General features: G+C 62.1%; 1 protein-coding gene across 6 annotated transcripts in view; it reads right to left on the reverse strand.

The window, feature by feature from the left end:
- The window catches only part of ATP2B3 (ATPase plasma membrane Ca2+ transporting 3), a 63,056-nt gene that overhangs the window by 30,907 nt on the left and 13,235 nt on the right, over nt 1–18,914 (reverse strand). For 3 of the 6 annotated variants that reach the window (XM_078064872.1, XM_078064870.1, XM_078064874.1), the window contains exons 2-11: nt 13,499–13,851; nt 8,555–8,752; nt 8,191–8,448; nt 7,769–7,894; nt 7,038–7,163; nt 3,989–4,030; nt 2,372–2,536; nt 1,835–2,049; nt 950–1,192; nt 312–553 (exon numbers count right to left, since the gene is read on the reverse strand). In XM_078064872.1, coding sequence (XP_077920998.1) covers nt 312–553; nt 950–1,192; nt 1,835–2,049; nt 2,372–2,536; nt 3,989–4,030; nt 7,038–7,163; nt 7,769–7,894; nt 8,191–8,448; nt 8,555–8,752; nt 13,499–13,706 — 1,823 coding nt within the window. In that variant the 5' untranslated portion in view covers nt 13,707–13,851. The remainder of the gene's footprint in view (nt 1–311; nt 554–949; nt 1,193–1,834; nt 2,050–2,371; nt 2,537–3,988; nt 4,031–7,037; nt 7,164–7,768; nt 7,895–8,190; nt 8,449–8,554; nt 8,753–13,498; nt 13,852–18,914) is intronic. The other 3 variants (XM_078064873.1, XM_078064871.1, XM_078064875.1) reach the window with 1 other exon arrangement.

An 18,914-nucleotide genomic window follows, 5' to 3' on the forward strand; every position in this document is an offset into this window, starting at 1 on the left:
TTCCGCAAGCGCGGCGACAGCGCACAACTCTGGGAACATGCTCAGTGCCGCCGCACAGTACGTTTTCAAGGGATTAACGTGGCCAATTTGACGTTACGTCTACTTTACTGCGATAGTGACCCTGGAACCCCGCATTGTGTGGCTGGCCGCCAGCCTCCGGGGCACCTGCCCTTATTTTGGTGGTGTAGGCACTGTTGATGGAGATGGCGTGGACCAGGAGGTCGAGGATCTTGGGGGTCAGGGTGCTGGGGGCTGGAACCTCTTTGTAGTGGGTGTCCCCGAGGTAGGACTGGCCCTCGTGGCCCGCTCACTTTTTCAGCAGGATCTCCGAGGCGCCCTTGCTGAAGAGGCGGAAGCCGCCGTCAGGCATGCGGATGACCGTGCTCATGGACTTGCGGACCGAGTTGAAGGTGTAGACTTTGTAAAGCTTATCTTCTGGAATCTGCTCCCGCACAGGCTGGAAGTCCCGCTTCAGGTCCAGGACAAAGCCCAGCAGAGCACACTCGGTCTTGTTGCCCACTTGGCGGGGGAGACCGCCTTCCTTCTCTGGAGGCTATGAGGCAAGGAGAAGCAGCATGGCACAGGGGGCCCGAGTCTACCCTCCTTGCTGCGCCCAGGGCCCCCCGCCTGGCTGTGGCCACCTTGTCTCTAGGGTGTGGTGGCTGGGAGCCGGGGACGGCCTCCACGGGGACTAGATGGGCAGGATTGCCACCATGCACTGGGCTTGGAAGGGTTTCCAGAAGCTGCAGGTCCTGCCCAGCAGCCAGGACAGGAGTCCAGAGATGAGGTGGAGGCCGACCAGCATCCCACAGACCCCTGCAGCTCTGACCAAAGGTTCTTAAGGGAGCCGAGAGAGGCCCTGGTGACAGCTCGGTGGCAATCTCTGGCCTGGCCCCCTTCCTCCATGCCGCCCCAGCTTGGCCCAGCCTGCGGCCCCCTCTCTGCTCACTAGTATTTTGGTGGTGTAGGCACTGTTGATGGAGATGGCGTGGACCAGGAGGTCGAGGATCTTGGGGGTCAGGGTGCTGGGGGCTGGAACCTCTTTGTAGTGGGTGTCCCCGAGGTAGGACTGGACCACGGTCATACGGTTGGTGGTGAGTGTGCCCGTCTTGTCCGAGCAGATGGCGGTGGCGTTTCCCATGGTCTCACAGGCATCCAGGTGACGGACCAGGTTGTTGTCCCTCATCATTTTCTGTAAAGGGCAGGGATGGGGGCTTGGGTCACCAGCTGTCCTCGGAAAGCTTGGCCCACGGGGTAGGGGAGCAAGAGGTCGTCAGCATGGCATGTGCGACTCTGCTCGGCCCTGCCAGGGGGCCTCAGTCAGCTGGCACACGCCCTCACCCCCGGGCTGACGGGCTGACAGCAGCGCCCAGAGGCGCCGCTTGGGGGGCCGCAGGGTGGGAGGCCTCTCATCAGACGGGCCAAGCGGTCAACTCTGGGCAGCCGCTCTCCCCGGAGCTCGCCTGGGGCCTCCCGTGGCCCCCTCTCACATCAGCCCCAGTGTCAGCCACCTGCCGCCCACTGTCTCCCAGTGTCCTCAGCCCTCTCCTGATCACCCATTTGCCCCCCGCACCCACTTCTGCAAGTGACGCCAGCACCCTCAACTTACCGCCCTCATCCTGCAGACGCCAGGTCTATCCCACCGCCTGCCTGCTTTCCAGCTCATCTCACTGCTCCCCTGCTCAGCAGCCCCCCCCCGCCACTTCCCCTGACTGATCCCAGATTTTCTCCAGTCCTTGTCACGCCAAGTTGCTTAACGGCTTCCAAGTCCAGTTTCCGGGTCTGTATCCTGGCATCAAGGGATTCTCCTTCCTATCGCGTGTATTATTATTACCTTGACAGAGTAAGCTAAGGAGATGGTGACAGCCAGAGGCAGGCCCTCCGGGACGGCCACAACCAGCACAGTGACGCCGATGATGAAAAACTTCACAAAGTACTGCACATAGACGGGCGTGCACTCCGCCAGCCACACCCGGCCGTCGACGACGAAGGTCTCAATCACAAAGTAGAGGACCAGGATGATGACAGTGATGGCAGACATGACCAGTCCTGCCGGGGCCACAGGAGCCGCAGACGGTGGGGGCGGGATGGGGAGGGAGCGGGGGGCGGGAGGGAGAGAGCAAGAGCGAGGCAGACTTAAGGGAGGCTGAGGCAGGGGCGCCACTCCCCTGGCCCAGCCTTGCGGACATTTGGAACCTGTGCTCCCTGACTGGGGACCGCAGCAGACCCTGATGGCCACTGCCGGCCCCGGGTGGGTCCCCTGGCTGCCTGGCCCACACGGCCTGTAACACCCCTTTCCCACTCCCACTTGCTTTCCAGAGCCCGGCCCGGCGCCCGGGAGCCCGGCGTCTGCGCCCAGTGGTGGCCCCACCTGCTTTCCCGATCTGCACGGCCAGCTTGGTGAGCTTGCCCTGCAGGACCGACTTCTCCTTCTTGGGCACGCTGGCTTTCTTCTTCTCCCGTTCCTCCATCTCCCCGCCCTCCGCGCTCTTCAGGGGCTGCATTTCCATGGCAACTGCCCCGTCCTGCTTCTTAGCTGCACACAGAGGAACCCCACAGCCAAGGTTAGGGCCCAGGTGGCAGCTACAAGGGGCTTTCACGCTCTATGAGAGGAAACAGGGCTCTGCGGGGTTCTCTGACTTCCGCGGGGCTCTCTCCTCCCCTCCTCTCCCCTCAGCAGGCCCAGGCCCTCCTGATATGGGTGGGAGGCTGCAGTGCCGTCCTGGCCAGGGCAGACACGGTTCTCTCGGGGCCTCTCAGGGGAAAGGAGGACAGACACAAGCACGAGTAACTTGGGCACACAGACAGGGTGGCCACTCCCATAAGGCTCCAAATCTTGATACCTGACAGCAGAGGCCTGGGGCCCAGGGAACGTTCCAGAACCTTGAGCTGACCCACTGGCCCACTGGTGTCCTAGACGCCTCCCTGCTCTCCTCAGGAGGCCTAGGAGCCCCTGCACTCTTCTCCCCTGCTCCCTGCTTAGGCTGTCTGCTCTCCCAGCCGCCTCTCGAGCGGGTGCCTTGACTTCCATCAGGGCCCCAGCTCACCATGCGCGCGCCCCTGGGCAGGCTTGCACCTCTCTCTCCTCATGGGGCCTTCGCTACTCTCCTCTAGCTGCCTCTTGGCTTTCGGTCTGGAACAGGTGGCCCCCTCACGGCTCCCCCAGTGGGTCCGGCACCCTTCATGCTGCCCCGACGTGGTCGTGGCATACCCCCCACCCCTCTTCTGTCACTTGTCACCTCACACACTCCGAAGACTGTGGAGTCTCCAACTGCACCCTGTGTAATCCTGTCCATCCCCCACGTGGAGGGGGCGCCCGACCTCACCACTCATCCTTCTCCGTCACCCGAGCCTTCTCCCCTCGGCTGCCTGAGACCACTCACCGATGGCTTCTTTTCCCCAGGGGCCTCAAGCCAGAACCCACGGCCTCGGTGGTCCTCAATCCCCCGCCCAGCTGGGCCACTCCAGCCGTGTGCCCCCGCGATTGCCTGGGACCACAGCCATCGGGCCGGCCCCCTGACCCCCCCTTAGCTATCCTCTGACCTCCAGTTGCCTTGTCTGAGCCTGTCTTGGTCTCTGGGTCCCCGGGTCCCACACTGCACTTGAGTCTTGCCCCTGGGTCTGCGTCTCTGCACCGTGACCTTCCTGACAGCCGGGACCACACTTTACCTACCTCTGCAGCCCCAGCACTGACAACCCTCAGCCCATCACGGAGTAACAGCACCTACCAGGCATCGGGCTGAGAGGAGAGCGGGCGTCAGGTGGCCACCCAGTCACCCTGCCTCAAAGGTCCAGCTGAACTGGGACACCCACGGGCCTGAGCCTCGGTGTCCTCACCAGGAAGCCCGCTCACCGGTGATCTCTGCGGACTTCTGGCAGGGTCTGCAGATGAGCACCCCCGGCCCCACTCTCCTACAACTGAGGCGGGCGGCCCCCCACCCTTGCCACGCCCTCCGCCACCCCACCCTGAGCACAGGGCGCGCGTTACCTTTGGTCTGGCTACTCTCCATCGCCCCATCCTGCTGCTTGCCTACAACGGAAGAGGAATGACAGACACGAAGACTTGAGAACATCCACACGGTCCTGGCACACAGGACAAGGGGGACACAGACAGCGAGGCCAGAGAGCACGGTGGAAAGCGGGGAGCAGGGGAGGGCTCCAGACCCCCCAGGCATCCTCTGATGCCCTGTGACCACCTCTTGGCAAATGGGCGCCACACTCTGGGCTTCCGGACCGAGGCCCCAGCCCTCCAGCGAACCCTCAAAGCCAGCCCTGGACAAACCGTGGGTCATGCATGGCCAGCAGTGGGAGGTTTCCAAAAAGGCTACCACCATGGGGAGTTAGAGCGGCCGGGTGTCTGGTCCCAGCTCTGCCACCTTGAGCAGGGCCCCCGAGCTGTGATGTGCATTGTCCCCAGAAGCAGCACCAGCCGTTTACCTCGGTGGTCCCTCGCCCCCACTGGCCTAGAGGTCAGCAGTTAGCTCTATGAGGGCTTTGGAGGGACAAAGGAGCGAGACTCTAGAAACCTGCCAGCTTCCGGTGCCCACCTGGGTGCTGGGCACCTAGCACTGGAGGGAGGACAGGGGCGCGGAATGCGCTGGGCCCCAGGTGGACCTGTGGGGGGTGGCCATTCATGAACGTGCAGCCGGGTGTTGGGGCCTGTGGCAGTGAGTGGCTTCCAAGGCGGTGAGTCCAGCACTGTGCTTGGGGTCAGGCTCTGCACCCAGCTCCTCTGGCCTCATCTTTCCCAGGGCATCATGGGTGGGGCATCAGGCCAAGGAGCTCTTTTCGGAGCCACACCACTGCTGGCCCAGGATCCAGAAATGACCGACCTGGGGCAGGAGGGGGCTTGTGTGCTGACTTGTCAGCTCACGTCACTGGGGGTCCAGGAACGCAGACAGGGTGCCAGCTGGCTCCTAGGCAGTGGGATCTAGTCTGGGGGGGTCCCAGGGAGGGGGGAGGGGGTCCCCTCCAGCTGGGGTGGGGTGTAGGTTGGTCCCTCTGTGAGGGTGGGGAGGTTCAGAGGGGAAGGAGATTTCTGGGGGCAGAGGAGACACCCGTAGACGGCACAGTGAGGAGTCGCTGCTGAAAACTCTGGGGACAGAGGCTGCAGATAGGGCCCAGGGAGGCCTCTGGAGGAGGGAGGGAGGTGTGGGATGAGCACTACAGGAAGAGGAAGACAGAAGCCGAGGGAGGGGAAGGGGGGGAAGGAAGACACCCCAAGTAGAGAGATGACTAGGAGTTAAGGCCAAAAGGCAAAAAACAGGTCGGAGGGCAGCAGGTGGACTGGGAGCACGGGGCTGACAGACGGGGTTGAGTGGCAGCGAGGGTGAGGACGAGGGCAGGGGTGAGGCGCTGGGTGTGGCCACTGCACTGACTGGGCCTTGGGCTGAGACCTTGGTGGGGAATTGTGGGTGCTGCTGCCCCTCCCCAGAGCCTTGCCAGCTCTGCTCCCCTCCGGGGCCCCCCTCAGGGTTCCCCTCCTCCAGGAAGCCCACTGGTGAAGTGCCCCCTCTGACTCCTAAGTAGCTCAGCCTAGTAGAGGGGGAGCCAGAGCCGGGGAGGGACCGGGGGGGGGGGGCACTGGCGGGGTTTTGTCCAGGTTGGAGAGGAGGAGCCCAGAACCCAGTCCTGAAGACCACCGACATTTAAGGGACAGAGCTGGAGGGGAGAAGGAGCACCCTGCCAGCCAGCCATCACGGCGGAGGAACACCAGGCGGTCAGCTAGGCTTCCCCGGACAGAGGGCTGGGGACTCCGGCGCAGCCCCGACGGAGGCCCAGGGCTGGCCTACCCACCCGCATGCCTGCCTAGGGACCCTACTGTGCTCACCGTGGACAGCAGTTAGGCTGAGCCCGGCAGGGAGAGGAGACTTGGTGTGGCAAAGGTGGACAGGGCCAATGGAAGCTTCTAGGCAATAGCTGGTCATCTGTCTCCTCTCTCTCACTGCCTCCAGGAGCAGGGTAGCCTAGGGCTGGGGACACTAGCACATCCTTCCTTATGCCGACCTGCCCCCTTGTTGCCTGTTTTCTGGGTCTAGGGGCCCTGAGTGAGGTGGGGCTGGTGGCTGCAGGCTTTCAGCACACGCTTTCCCCACACGTGCGGGTTCTCTGTACTTCTAGTGGACCCGAGTGAGTTCTCTCAGAGGCACACATCTAGAAAATTCTGCTCCCACCTGATTGGACTGCAGGAGCAGCCTGAGGGGAGACCCAGGTTAGTGCAAGGTGAGTCGTGAGCTGGTGCAGGCCTGAATCAAAGAAGATAACGGGGTCCTGACTCTGGGACTGGGACCCTGGTGTGGGGGTGGCGCCGAGGACTGCTCCGTAGTTTTGTAAGACCTGCCCTGAGGACTGGAGGAGACACTGGCCGTGCCTGGGGCTCAGAGCTGCGGCAAGAGGAGGCAGCAGGATGGCCACGTGCCAGGGAGGCCAGGGTGGCTACAGAGCTGGGCTCTCAGAACACATCTGTCCCTTGACACTGTTTTCCTTTGGGGTGAGGGCCCCCATCCCATCCCAGCTTCCTCTGGCCCTGGACATCCTCTGGGGAGTCCAGTCCATTCTGCCTGGGAACCGTCTACCCCTGGCTGTATGACCCACATTTCCCTGGCTGCCATGTTGGTGGGGCCCTCAGTACCTTACCATGGGGAATGAGCGCACCCAAGGGTGGGCACAAGGTCCCCGAAGCACTCTCCCAAGCCAAGGTGGTCTGCCCCTGTCCCTCCAACCCCATTCCTACCCAGGCAGGGCACTTCCCCCACCCTGGCACACACTTCCCAAAGCCTTTGGGGAATGGCTGCCCGAGGGAGGCTGGCCTTACACAGAAATGAGGGGCCCCCGACCTGCTGGCCCCAGAAGAGGGGTCCCCGAAAGGAACCAGAAGAGAGGGTATAGCCTCCCACCCCCGAGGGCTGGCTCTCCCTGGAGCTGGAGCTGGAGTAGGGGATTAGGCCAGCAGGGGATGAAAGAAGGAAGAGCGGGCTGCACAGAGACAGGGTCAGCCCCTCGTTGGCGCTGGGAACTGGAGGTCACTGTTTCCTTACCTTTCTTATCTTTCTTCTCCTCTTCCTCTCCACCGGCTCCGAGCAAGGTAAAGATGATGCCTGTCTGGGAGTTCACACCAACGGCAGTCACCACCATTCTTCCAGAACCTTCCATGACATGAGTACCTGGCAACACAGAGGAACCAAGACGGAGATTTGCACCTCTGGTGGGAGGCATGCTGAACACCTACAGGTTCTCTCGCAGGAATCCCAGAAGCAGGGACTCAGTGTCTGGAGGCCCCTGGAGGCTATGTTGACCCTAAGCCTAGGCTGAGGCCTCCCAGGGCCCACCTGGGGCCCCCGGCCTCTCTGTCCTGTTGCATGCTGCATTTGCCACTGGGATAAACACTGGGCTGAGCCAAAACCTTCTGGAAAGGGAACACTACCCCCACTGGCTCTTCTTGAGTGTCTGGGCTGGGGAGGAGCACAGCACTATGCTGACCCCTCTGGGGGCTTTCGGCAGGATATCAGGGGCCCTTTGGGGCTTGGAGTACCTATTTCCTTTCCCAGTGGCTGAGCTGCCACTGTCATGCCTCCCACAGGCTGCTCTGGCCTCTGGGGGGGCAAAATCTTCCGCCTCTCTGACCAGAAGGGCTGCTCAGGAGGCCCCCGGTTGAGGGGATGGCCAGCCCAAGCGGCCTCCAAGGCTCCTCAGTGCTGAGCTGGCCCGGGGGCAGTGTCAGCCTGCATCCTGGCCTCCCCACCGCCTGGCCAGTGCCCAGAGGCCTCACCTGAGAGCAGCATGGGGTCTTTGTCAGCTGATTTGCGCACGTGGTCTGACTCGCCGGTCAGGGAGCTCTCATCGATCTTGAGGTCATTGCCTTGGATGAGCACGCCATCAGCAGGCAGCAGGTCTCCTAAGGCCAGCCAGGCAGCCGGAACCACAGGCTGTGGGTCCAGGTAGCCTTCCTCCCTGCTGCCTCCCCCCTGCTCCAGGAGAGGTCTCGAACCTAGGGTGTGGGGCCCTCTTCTTCCAGTCTCCTCCTTTCTGGGGAGGACTCACCCACCCCAGCCCTGTCATCCTGCCCTCCTGGGGCTCTGTCTCCAGCCTGAGCCCCTCCCTTCAGCCCCTGCACCCCCCCCCCCCCCCGTAGGTGAAGGCCCACATGCTCCTGGGGCGAGGCAGGGGCAGGCCTGCACTGCGTGCACTCACCGTACTTGACCTGGGCAATGTCTCCCACCACGAGTGCGGCCACGGGGACCTGCAGCAGCTGGCCATCCCGGATGACCGAGAACCTCTGTTCCTGCTCGATGCGGCTCTGCAGGCCCCGGAACTGCCTCTCCTTGCTCCAGTCATTGAAGGCCGTGACCAGCACCACGCAGGTGACTGACAACAGGATGGCGGCTCCCTCGATCCAGCCTGCCTCGGCCTCCCCTTCGTCTTCTGCCCCAGCTGACACATTCCCGCATGCTGTGCCCGAGGACAGCAGGGAAGGATGGGGTGGCAGGAGAGTCACGCCGTTGCCCCTCGGCTCAGGTCCCGTTCCGTCCCTCCTGTCGGGCCCTCCCCTGCTCACCTTCGCTCTCCTCCCCCGGCGGCGCATAGAATGAAAGGCCCAGGGAGACAATGGCAGCCACCTCCAGGATGATCAGGGTCACGTCCTGCAGGGCCTCCCACACCAGCTGCAGGAAGGTCTTGGGCTGCTTGGGAGGGATAAAGTTCTGCCCGTAGATCTGCCTGCGCTTCTCTAAGTCATTGGCATTGTTGGCCAGGCCTGTGTGGTGCAGGGACGGAGAGCAGGGACACGGAAGAGGATGGGAGAGCAGCCGCGCGAGGCCCTGCCCCTTCCTGCCCTGCTCGGCCACAGCGCCCGCCCCGCCCTCCAGCCTGAAAGCCCCTGGAAGGCCGACCTGCACTGGCCTGGGACACTCTGCCACCACACAGTGGGGCCCCTAGCATGCCGAAGGGCCGGGTCCTCCCCCGGATAGGCCCAGGGACGTCCATGGGCTATGTTGGGTCCCTTCAAAGGGCAGATGGGGAGGGATGCAGTAACACCCTACGTGGGGGGTGGGCAGAGGGGACCCAGCTGGGCCAGGGATGGCCAAGTGTCATCTGGAGACAGGAGAAGAGACTGCCAAGGCTCTCCCAGGGGTGCAGGGCTTGGTACGAGACTGGGCTGGAGGGCACAGGGGCTGTGAGTGGGCCGACGTGCTCATACCATCCCTCCAGGGTCCAGAGGAGGAAACCGAGGCCAGGGAGGGAGAGGGCCTCGCACCCATGAGTTGGAGCTCTTGTGGGCAGCCCAGGACTCCCCTGCTTCCCTGTGCACCCGACCCCAGGTCAGGATGACAGCAGCCTCACAGACGCTAAGCCACCAAGAGAGGGGCGTGGTCAAACTGTGTGTGCGGGACACAGAGCCTTCATCATCTGACAGGACCTGGGGCAGGGTCGGCTCTAGCAGCCCAAAGACCTGAGCATGGGCCTGGCCCCCACGGCACTTAGGAGGTGCATAGGAACCATCCCCAGCCCTGTGTTCTCATGGCCAGCCCTCCGGAGACACCTGGCTCCTTCCTAATGCTTTCCCTAGACCCCACAGCGGTGCCAACCTTGAGGTCTGAGCTGGGGGTCACAATGAAGGGCAGGGATGGGACGTGGGCACCTATGGGGCTGCATACATGGCAGTTGGTGAACCATCTATAAGGTTAACGGGATTGTCAGTGATTCCTGCTGATGCCGCGGCGTCCCCTGGCCACCAGGCAGAGGACAAGAAGGGTAAAGGATGAGGAAGCCAGTCCCAGTGGGGACCCCTTGTGGCCGGAGCAGATGAAGCACGGTGAAGGAGGGCTGAGGGGTTGACAGGGGCCTGACCAGTAGTTTCAGAGCCCTGGGAGGCCCCCTCCACATCCCAGACGAGCTACTGTGTCGGGGCTGGGATGAAGGACTCAGAATCACCACCCACAAAGGGGTGAGCTCTGGCATGTGGAAGCTGGGCCCTTCCCTTACTTCTCATCCTTGGGACAACCCACTTCCTACCCAGGCCTGCACTGAGCCTGCTGGGCCTCCGCCTCTAGGGCGTGAGTCCCCTCAGGCCCATGCCTGAAGCTACCAGAAGCTTCTATGTGGGACTGACATCCAGGCCACCTCCTTCCAAGGCCAGATACCCACTTGGCCACCTACCCCTGAGGCTGGCAGACGGGACACAGTCCCCTGGGCCTGCCCTCAGCCCTCAGGCCTCAGGATGCTGCTTCCTTCTAGGCCTGTCCCTCAAGTGTCCAGCCCCACACTGACACCTAGTGGACAGATGGTGGCTTGCAGTTCCCAGGCACGGCCAACTCCTTTGGCCTCCTGAGGGGGCAGGGAGCAAGCCGGCAGGGCAGATGGGGGGTCGGGGTCCCCAGCCTATGGGGTGCTGCCAGCTGGCTTGGGAAGGCACACAGGACCTGGCCCCCAGGCGACTTGAGAGCAAGGAAGTGCTAAGTGGAGCGCAGACGGACTTGGGAGGAAGGACAGTGGGTGTCCACTAGGCAGGGAAATATGGCTTTGGGGGAGAGGCAGAGGGGGCCCACCTGAGGTGGAGGGCCTGACAAGAGCCAAAGCCCACAGCCGGCACAGCCCTGGCCCATCTCCCCAGCTGGGCGATGATCACACGCTGTGCCCCCCACCTAGCCGAGCTGCAGCTGTCCCTGCCCTTCTCCCCGGGGCCTCATGGTGCCTGGGCCCTGCCGGGGCTCAAGTTTCTGGAGGCTGCAACTTTCCAGTTGGGTGTCTGCGAGAAGCTCAGGACCTCAGGTCCTAGGGGCTGGGGTCCTAGCTCAGGGCTTGTGCCCCACTCCTGACTGAGGCCTGTGTCTTTAAGCTGTAAGACATATGACATGTGGGGTCAGTACTAGGGAGGCTCTCCCAGACACCCAGGGTTTCCACGATCCCTGCCTGAGAAAGGGCAAGGGTCCCCACGGCACCCTAAGTCTGCATCCTGCCTGCCTCACCCCCACATGCCAGCTTATCCCCAAGGGAAGCCAGACCCTTGGGGCCCCTTCCCCAGGAGTGAGCTGGCTCCATTCCTTCCTCCCTCTCTCCTCCCTCTCTCCCTCCCTCCCACCGTCAGCCTGTTCCTTGGCCTTGAGTTGCCCTTGATGCTCTAGCAAGGCTTCTCTCTCCCTTGCCCTACACCAGCCCGAGGCTGTGGCCTTCCTGTCAGGCTCTGGGGTCTCGACAGCTGCTCAGGTACTCATGTGGGGGCCAGAAGGTAGCTGCGGCCCCTCTCGTTTCAAGCATGTGCTTGACCAGCAGGCCCCCAACAGTGGCCCAGGTCCAAAGTGCTGGGGCAGGGGCCGGCTGGTTGGCATGGACACAGATGAGCGCCCTACCCAGAGCAGAGGCCAGATGCCATCAGAATTGGATTAGGACCACATCGTGCGGTTCCTGGATAATCCGCGCTCTCCTTTCCATGACTCCTGGTAAAGGCCAGACAGGGGAAGGGCTGGGACCTGGGTCCCTCCAGTGGGTTTACCACTGAGCTTGGCCCAAGACCCAGGTTCCCTGGCTTCTGGAAGCCTCTTGGATAGCTACAAAGGCTGGGCCCATTGATGTGCTTCTTGCCAGGAACAGGCAAAATCTCCTCCCCCAGTACACCACGCACCTCCCCAGGCTCCCCACCCTCCCCAAAGCACCAGTCTGCCAGCACACCTTGCCAGGGGATTGATGTGGGGCCTGGGGTGCAGCTTTGAGAGGGGTCCAAAGCTGAGGCCACTGTGTCTGGGCAGGAGTGGGGCCATCTGGGTGAGCACTCCAGGGCCAAGTCAGCAGGTGTGCTGGGGGCCAGGGCTCCTGGGCTTGGAAAGGGGAGGGGTAGTCCTCACAGTGCTCATTCTTCAGGAGGCAGATCAGGCCTGGCTGGCTCTCTCTCTTGCGGCCTGGCCACCCACCTGGGCACTTGCCCTTCTCCATGCCCGCCCCTCCACAGGCACCGGGCAAGCTCCAGAGCCGCTGTGGCCGAATCAGGCAGGTTCCCAGGGGCCTTGACATTTTAAATATTTAACAAGGCCTGACAGGCAGAGGAAAGAACTGCCAGCTGAAGCCCATCTGCTTCCTTTTATCTGGGAGAGGCCAGAGCCCTTGTGGCTAAATGGCCCTCCACCCCAGCCTCCCCCCTAGCCCCAAATCCTGGTGGGGGGGTAAGGAGGAGGGAAGGAGAGAGATCCCTCTGGCCCTGAGCCAAGCCATCTGCCCCGATAACACAACACAGCAGGCTGGGTCCCTTTAGAGCACAGAGCAAGAGAGACCCAGGTAACCGTGGGAAGGCCACTTAGGCTTGGAGTTCCTGACCTGGCTGGGTGGGCACCCTCTCACTCAGCCCTTGGGCCCACCACGTCCTGGGTGGGCCGTCTCCACCCCCTGCTCCAGCCCATGTGCCCCCCACAGACGGATGGGGCCAGGGAGCTGGGGACAAGGGTGATGGCCAGAGCCCTGGGTACACGAAGGTGTGACAGCTCAGATGCGAGCTGATGAGATCAACCAGCGCTGGCTGAGAACAGGCCTGGCACCAGGCTGGGACGGCCCTAGCAGTCCTGCCAGGGAGGTGCCAGCTGGGCCAGAAAACACTCGAACTCCTGGAATCTGGGGCCAAGCCTGGCTCCTGGTGGTCCCAGCCTCCCAGCAGACCCAGCAGGCAGGACTGGGGAAGGCCGGTGCAGGGTAGGGCAGAGTTTTGCCTCCAGAGCAGGGGGAAAGGGCTACAGGGCAGAGGCAGGAACCCAAGATGGCAGTCGGGCCTCTACCTCTGGAACCTTCTAGAGGACGTTCCTCAGCCTCCCTAAGGCTCCCTGCAGCAGCTCTCCCCAGATCTCTACTGCCTCGGGCTTGTACTTCTCTGGGACGGCCTGTGGCCAGCGGCACCTCCACTCAGCACTCCGCTCCCCTCGCTTTCCAGAGAGAGGCTCCCTGCAACCCAAGCCCTCCGAGGGCCTGTGCCCTGCACACCTGCCTCCTCTTCCTGGACGTAGGGCTGAGCACACACGGAACCTGGGACATACAGACAGGGGCCCTGCCTTCCTCCTCCTCTGTGCTGGGAGGCGGGGAGGCTGTCCCACCCGGTTGCTCAGAAGAGCTTCGGGGGTTTCAGGTGGCAGCCCAGCCCGCATGTGCATGCCGACACCGCGCTGTCCCCTTCCTTCCCCTTCTCTGTCACTCCATTGCTGTTTAATCCAAAGAGGCGAGAGCAGGGAGCTGCTGATTATGGAGGGGATCGGGCCACAGCTCCTCGAGGACCCAAGGTTACCCAGAGGATGACCTCCTCACCGCGCACAGAGCATCTCCTGCCGGGGGTGGGGGGGCGGGGGGCGGGATGGCTACCGTGGTCATGAGCACAGTCAGGGTCAAGAGCGCCTCTAGGAAGCACCACCCAGCCCTTGACCAGGCCCTCCCTGGGGGGGACGGAACATCCTCAGGATGCCCCTTGAAGACTGGGGGGGGGTGTCAGATGGCCCATGACCCTACGTGCCTGGCGCACATGCGGCCTTACCCTCTGTGGGCGAGGTCTTCAGCCTCCTGCAGAGCCCACTGACATCCCCGTAGGCTTCCTGGACCTTCTGCAGAGCCTCAGCCCCTCGGAGCTCCATGAGGGCGCGCAGCTCAGCCAGGGTGCACCCAAAGCCGCCCGCGTGGGGGGCCTCCCGCTGCTGCTGGGGCTTGGGGTGGAACTCGATGGAACTGTTGGCCATGTCGCCCATCCTGCCTGTCGTGCTGGGAGGACAGGGTGCCCGACCTCTTCACAGGTGCAGCCTCGGCTCGGGGCAGGCGGCCACCGCAGGTCCCAGTGCCTGGGTGAGGTGTAGTGGAGGGAGCTGCAGCGGGGAAGTGGCTGAGCACGGACACCTGGGGAGAGGTGAGAAGAAGCCAGGGGCAAAGTTGAGACAAAACCAAGGTCCACTCTTCCAGAACATTCTCTGCAGATCTGCACTCAGTGTGAGCCATGAGCTGCTGATTGCAAAACTCACCTCCGAGCCTGGGCCAGTGGCCCTCATGCCCTGCCAGGCCCACCTGCCAGGCCATCCCCTAGTCCTGCCCAGCATGAGCACCCAAGGCAGGAGGACTTGCCGAGGTGGGGAAGGGGGAAGCGTTACTGTCTCCTGGAAGGGATCGGCTGCCGCCAGCACCAGCAATCTGTCTCGGAACCCACACCGAAGCAGAGGCGATGTGTCGGGGTTGAACGGTGGCACGGGTGGGTGGGTCCTCTGTGCCACAATTCTCCCCATGTCCGTGCCCCACCTTGAGTGCAAGCTCGTCCACTCCATCGTGCTCCCTGCTCTTGCCTGATTAGGACTGGCCCACCGGTCTTCTGGCTCAGCCTCTGTGGCTCACGGTTTCAGGCTCGGGCTGCACGGGGGTCCGGGGAGCAGGCCAAGCCATGGACAGGGCCAGCTGGGAGCCAGGTCAAGGCTTAGTGTGCAGGGTGTCTCTGCTGCCCTGAGGGCACCTGGGGGGCTGGGGCAAGGAAGGGAGGTGGCCTGGAGGGAGGGAGTAAGGGGGGAGAAGGAGGGCAGGAGCGGGAAGGGAGAGAGGGAATGGGGGGAAGGAGGGGATAAAGGGAGGAAAAGGGGAGAGGTGGCGGGGGGGCACATAGGAGAAAGCAGAAAGCAGCCACAGGTCGCTGGCGACTCCGCATCACCCTGCCCCAGAGCACGGTGCCATCCGCTCTCCCTCCAGATGATGGATTCAGGAGCTGCCCAGCACATACACACATCCTGAGAGCATGAGTGGAAGCACCCCCAAAGGTCAAACTCCCACGACTGAACTAGTCTCGGTGCACATGGCCTGGGCCTTCATGGCAGCAAGAGGCTTCCTGATGGCATGGCTCAATTGGGCCCAGTCCTTCGCCTTTGGGGAGGCTTTGGGCTCAGAAGGATCTTCTTGGAAGCAGAACTTGGCCGCTGATCCAGGTTTCTTTTTTCTTTTTTTTTTTTTAAAGATTTTATTTATTTATTTGACAGAGAGATAGAGAGAGAACACAAGTAGGCAAAGAAGCAGGCAGAGGGAGAGGGAGAAGCAGGCACCCCGCAGAGCAGGGAGCCCGATGCGGGACTCGATCCCAGGACCCTGGGATCATGACCTGAGCCGAAGGCAGCCGCATAACCGACTGAGCCACCCAGGCGCCCCTGATCCAGGTTTCTGATTAGAACTGTCCATGGGAACACAATAGCCCCGAGCCCTGTGGCCTTTGCTCTCAGGAGAGCGCCCACCTCTTCCTCGGAGCCCAGCAGACTCGGCAGCAGGGCTGTGCCACGGCCCTCAGGGGACAAGACCAGGGCCTCTGGGAGAAAAGGGCCATTCCCCTATGCCCACAGCCCCGAGGGGCCTCAGAACACGTAGGCCTCAGAACACTTAGTTCCTCTGGACGCACACGTACCTAGGGCAGTTCCCGCCCGTGAAGTCGGAGACGCAGAGAGGCACCCCAGAAAATGCCCATCCAAAGCGGTCCACATTTTATAAGTTTGGGCACCTAAGTGTTAATCCTCTAGACTCTTTCCACATGGAGCAGCCTTCACTGCCGGAAGATGTGGGAACAAAATGGTAGACGAGAATGCACTGTCCTCTCCACTCCCACGCATCTTCCCACTGCCCGTCCTTCCAGTTTGCCATCTGACAAATCCTTACTGAGCATCTACTATGTGTCCGCACTGGCCGTCCATGCTGGGGACAGAGAGGTGACAGGACTGAATGGATTCTTGTGCTCTCTGGCTGGGAGACGCATACCCAGCAGGTGAGAGAGTTGATGGAGAATGTGGTTTCACTGGGGGTGGGGGTCAGGGAAGGCCTCTTGGAAGGGGCACATTTGAGAAAAGTGAGCCATTCTTCTGGAGGGAAGAGTGCTCTGAGATGAGGGAGAAGGCAGGTAATGGGACAGGTTGGTGGGAGCGAGGGGCTGCAGATCCCATGGGGCCCCAAGTGACATGGGCCATCACCAAGCAGAAGGCTGCTGGGTGAGGACAGACTGGAGGGGCAGAAGCCAGGACGTGAGGGAGGGGCTGCAATCAGTCGGTGGGCCATCCTGTCCGTGGGGGTGAGGGCAGAGGCGACGCAGGCCAGCCCCGAGCTCAGGGATGTGTGGGGCCGCAGAGTGCCCAGAACTTGAAGGAAGTGAAGCTTTCATTTTCATGGCGTGTAAGGCAGAGTGGGCTCTTTCTGGGGCGCTCTGCGAAAGCACCCCACTCACCTGGGTGGGCGCAGTAGCAATCACTCTCCAGTTCGCCGGCCCAGGAAACAGAGGCCATTTCAGGAGGCCCTGGAGGCCGCAATGGCGACTTCGGACCTCCCTAGGTGGCCTTGCCTGTTGCCCGCACCCCATGCCTTTGTTCCCGCCAGGTTCTTTCCCCGACTCCAGACTGTTGCTCAGGACAGTGCCCCGGCTGGGCGCACCTTCTCCCCTCCTTTCTCTCACCCCGCTACCATGCCTCTCCCTTCCCAATATGTGGCAACCTGGGGGAAAGTCGCAGCGTTGGGCTCCGTGTCCCCAGCCCTCTAGCCCATTGGCCGCTGGACGGGAGGGACAGGGTCTGGTTCATCTGTGTAAGCATTGGTTTTAGCCCCCCAGTAGGCACAGATCCGTCTGTGAGTAGGCCCCAGGCAGACAGGGCTGCTGAGAGAAGACCAACCAATGGGCCGTGTGAGGTGTGAGTGCAGGCGGGGATGGGGGGGCGTGGGGGGCATTTAGCAAAACTGTGAGGCAATTGTCCCTGAGCAGAGTCCCCATGCCATGTCAGCCCCAGCCAGTGGGCCCCTTCTCCCAGGCTGAGGGGAATGGCCCGGCACTCACGCCAGGCTCTGATGTCTCTGGCAGGGAGGCCAGTGGCCTGCATTCCAGACCTTCCACTTCGGTCCCAGGGCCCCGGGGACCGGCTATGTGCCTGTATGGCCCCCCCAGAGCTGCCTAGGGACTCCCCGGGGTTCCTTCTAAAAGGGAAGCCAGATGAATGATTTTGTTCCTTTGGAACCTTTTATCTTTTTGGCCTCTACACCCACTTGGAGAAGGCTCGTTTGGAAGGTGCCCAACTCCACCCAGGTGGCATTCGAGGGCTCCAGGGGGTGACAGAGTGAATGGTCCAGAGTTGGACGGGCTCAGGGGCAGATGCTGGGAGACAGCAGTGCATCCTGGTGGAGGTGACACCTTCATACACCTGCTCACCCCCGAGGCACAGCCCTCTCCCCCCCACCCCCACAAAACAGGGCCCACTGAAGGTGAGCTCTGTCCTCCCCTCCTGTTCCCTCCTCCTGCCCCCAGTGTGGCCCTGCCCTCGATTAAGCAACAGCAGTGGCCCAGACAGCCACACAAGGTCCTTGAGCTGCTCCTAATTGGTGTGCTGTCATCACTGCGGCCCACTGGGCCTGTGGTGACTCATGGTAAGGGAACTGGGCAGGGAGGCAAGGCCTGACCTTCTGCGGGACGCAGAGCACTCCTGCCCTCGCCACGGCCTCTCAGCTGGCCCTGCCGCTCCTCTGCACTTCCGCACCCCGCCCGCAGCTGGGCCTGCTCCCTCCACCTCAGCCCCCGCCAAACAGGCCCCATGTCTCCAGTTGGGCAGCTTGTCACCACCCTGCTCTGGGTCACCACTTCCCCTGGTTCAGGTGCTGCCGCTCTCTCTGCCTCCATACTGCACTGGCTTCTGGGAAGCCACACATCCTGTTTCCGCCGGGACCGCACGCCGGTGTGCCCGCGGCACCAGGCGCCTTGCCCCAGCGCACGGCCTCGCCAGCCCCGAGCGCGCCAGTCGTACCCTGGCCCGCACACCCTTCTGTCCTCCCTCCACCTGATGACCTCTGACAAATTTGAGTGGCAATTCAAGTGGAACTTTCTCCACAAAGTCTCTGCCAGAATTGATCGCTGCTGAGTCTGTAATCTGGCGACTGTCCCTATTCCACTCTGCTCAGCATTGCAGTGACCTGTGAGCATGTCTTCCCCACTCTCGGGGTCGCAAGCTTTTTGAGATACGTGGTTATTGAACTGGCAAGTAGTCCACCACACGGTCAGCCCTGGGTGGGGATGGGGGTCTGGAGGAGTGAGTGAACAGAGGCCTGGCTGGCCAAGGAAGAGCTGGGAGCCATTTTTTTTTTTTTTTTTTAATGGGGGATCGCCATCCTGGAGAGCACGAGGAAGGGCACAGGTATGAAGGGCAGGAATGCCTTCACCCCCAGCAGGTCACTCTCAGTGTGCCCCGGGGCTTCACCCAGGTCTGGGCGGCCCCTCTAGTCAAAGACTGCTCATGCTAACCTTCTTCATCTTCATTCACTCTATAGGCAACAGGGCAGACAGGAGCCATCAGTTAAATCAGTCTGTCTTGCGTGACTGTTGGCTGCTGTAGAGACCAAATGGCATATACTACTGTTTTTCTGGGTTCTCTGTAAGCCTCGGCAATTGCCTCCCTCATTCTGAATAAGGACAGTGGCCATCACTGGAATGGCCAAGAACAGAAATGACCAGGCCTATCAGTTCTGCAGGCCTGACAGAGACTTTTTGGCCTGGGCTGGCTGCCTAGAACGGTTTGTAGGCACTAAAAGTGCAGGGAACATACCATTTTGGTACTCTTTCATCTTTCAGACCTTAATTGGCTTAATTGAATTACAAACCTCCACAGAGAGGGACTCACGCCTTCTGATATTTGCTCCATCCCGGCACCGTGGGGCGGCTAGCGTAGAGATCTGTGACGGGTCACCCAAGTTCAGGCCTGTCACACAACTGTCCCCAGGCCCAGTGACTCACATTGATCTGACGAGAAAGCCTCGTCCCCTTTGTACCTGCCCTCCCCGGCCACTTCTAATCAGGTTTCGGGGGATCTCCCCGTACCTCTAACCTAATCTGCCCGGATCTCCCACTTTGCCTCCTTGACCTCCTCCACCAAGGCCCTGGGCAGTCCACCACCCACTAGGAAACCAGGAGCTTCCTG

This window comes from Halichoerus grypus, chromosome X, assembly GCF_964656455.1.
Source record: "Halichoerus grypus chromosome X, mHalGry1.hap1.1, whole genome shotgun sequence".
NCBI classification, from domain to species: Eukaryota; Metazoa; Chordata; class Mammalia; order Carnivora; family Phocidae; genus Halichoerus; species Halichoerus grypus.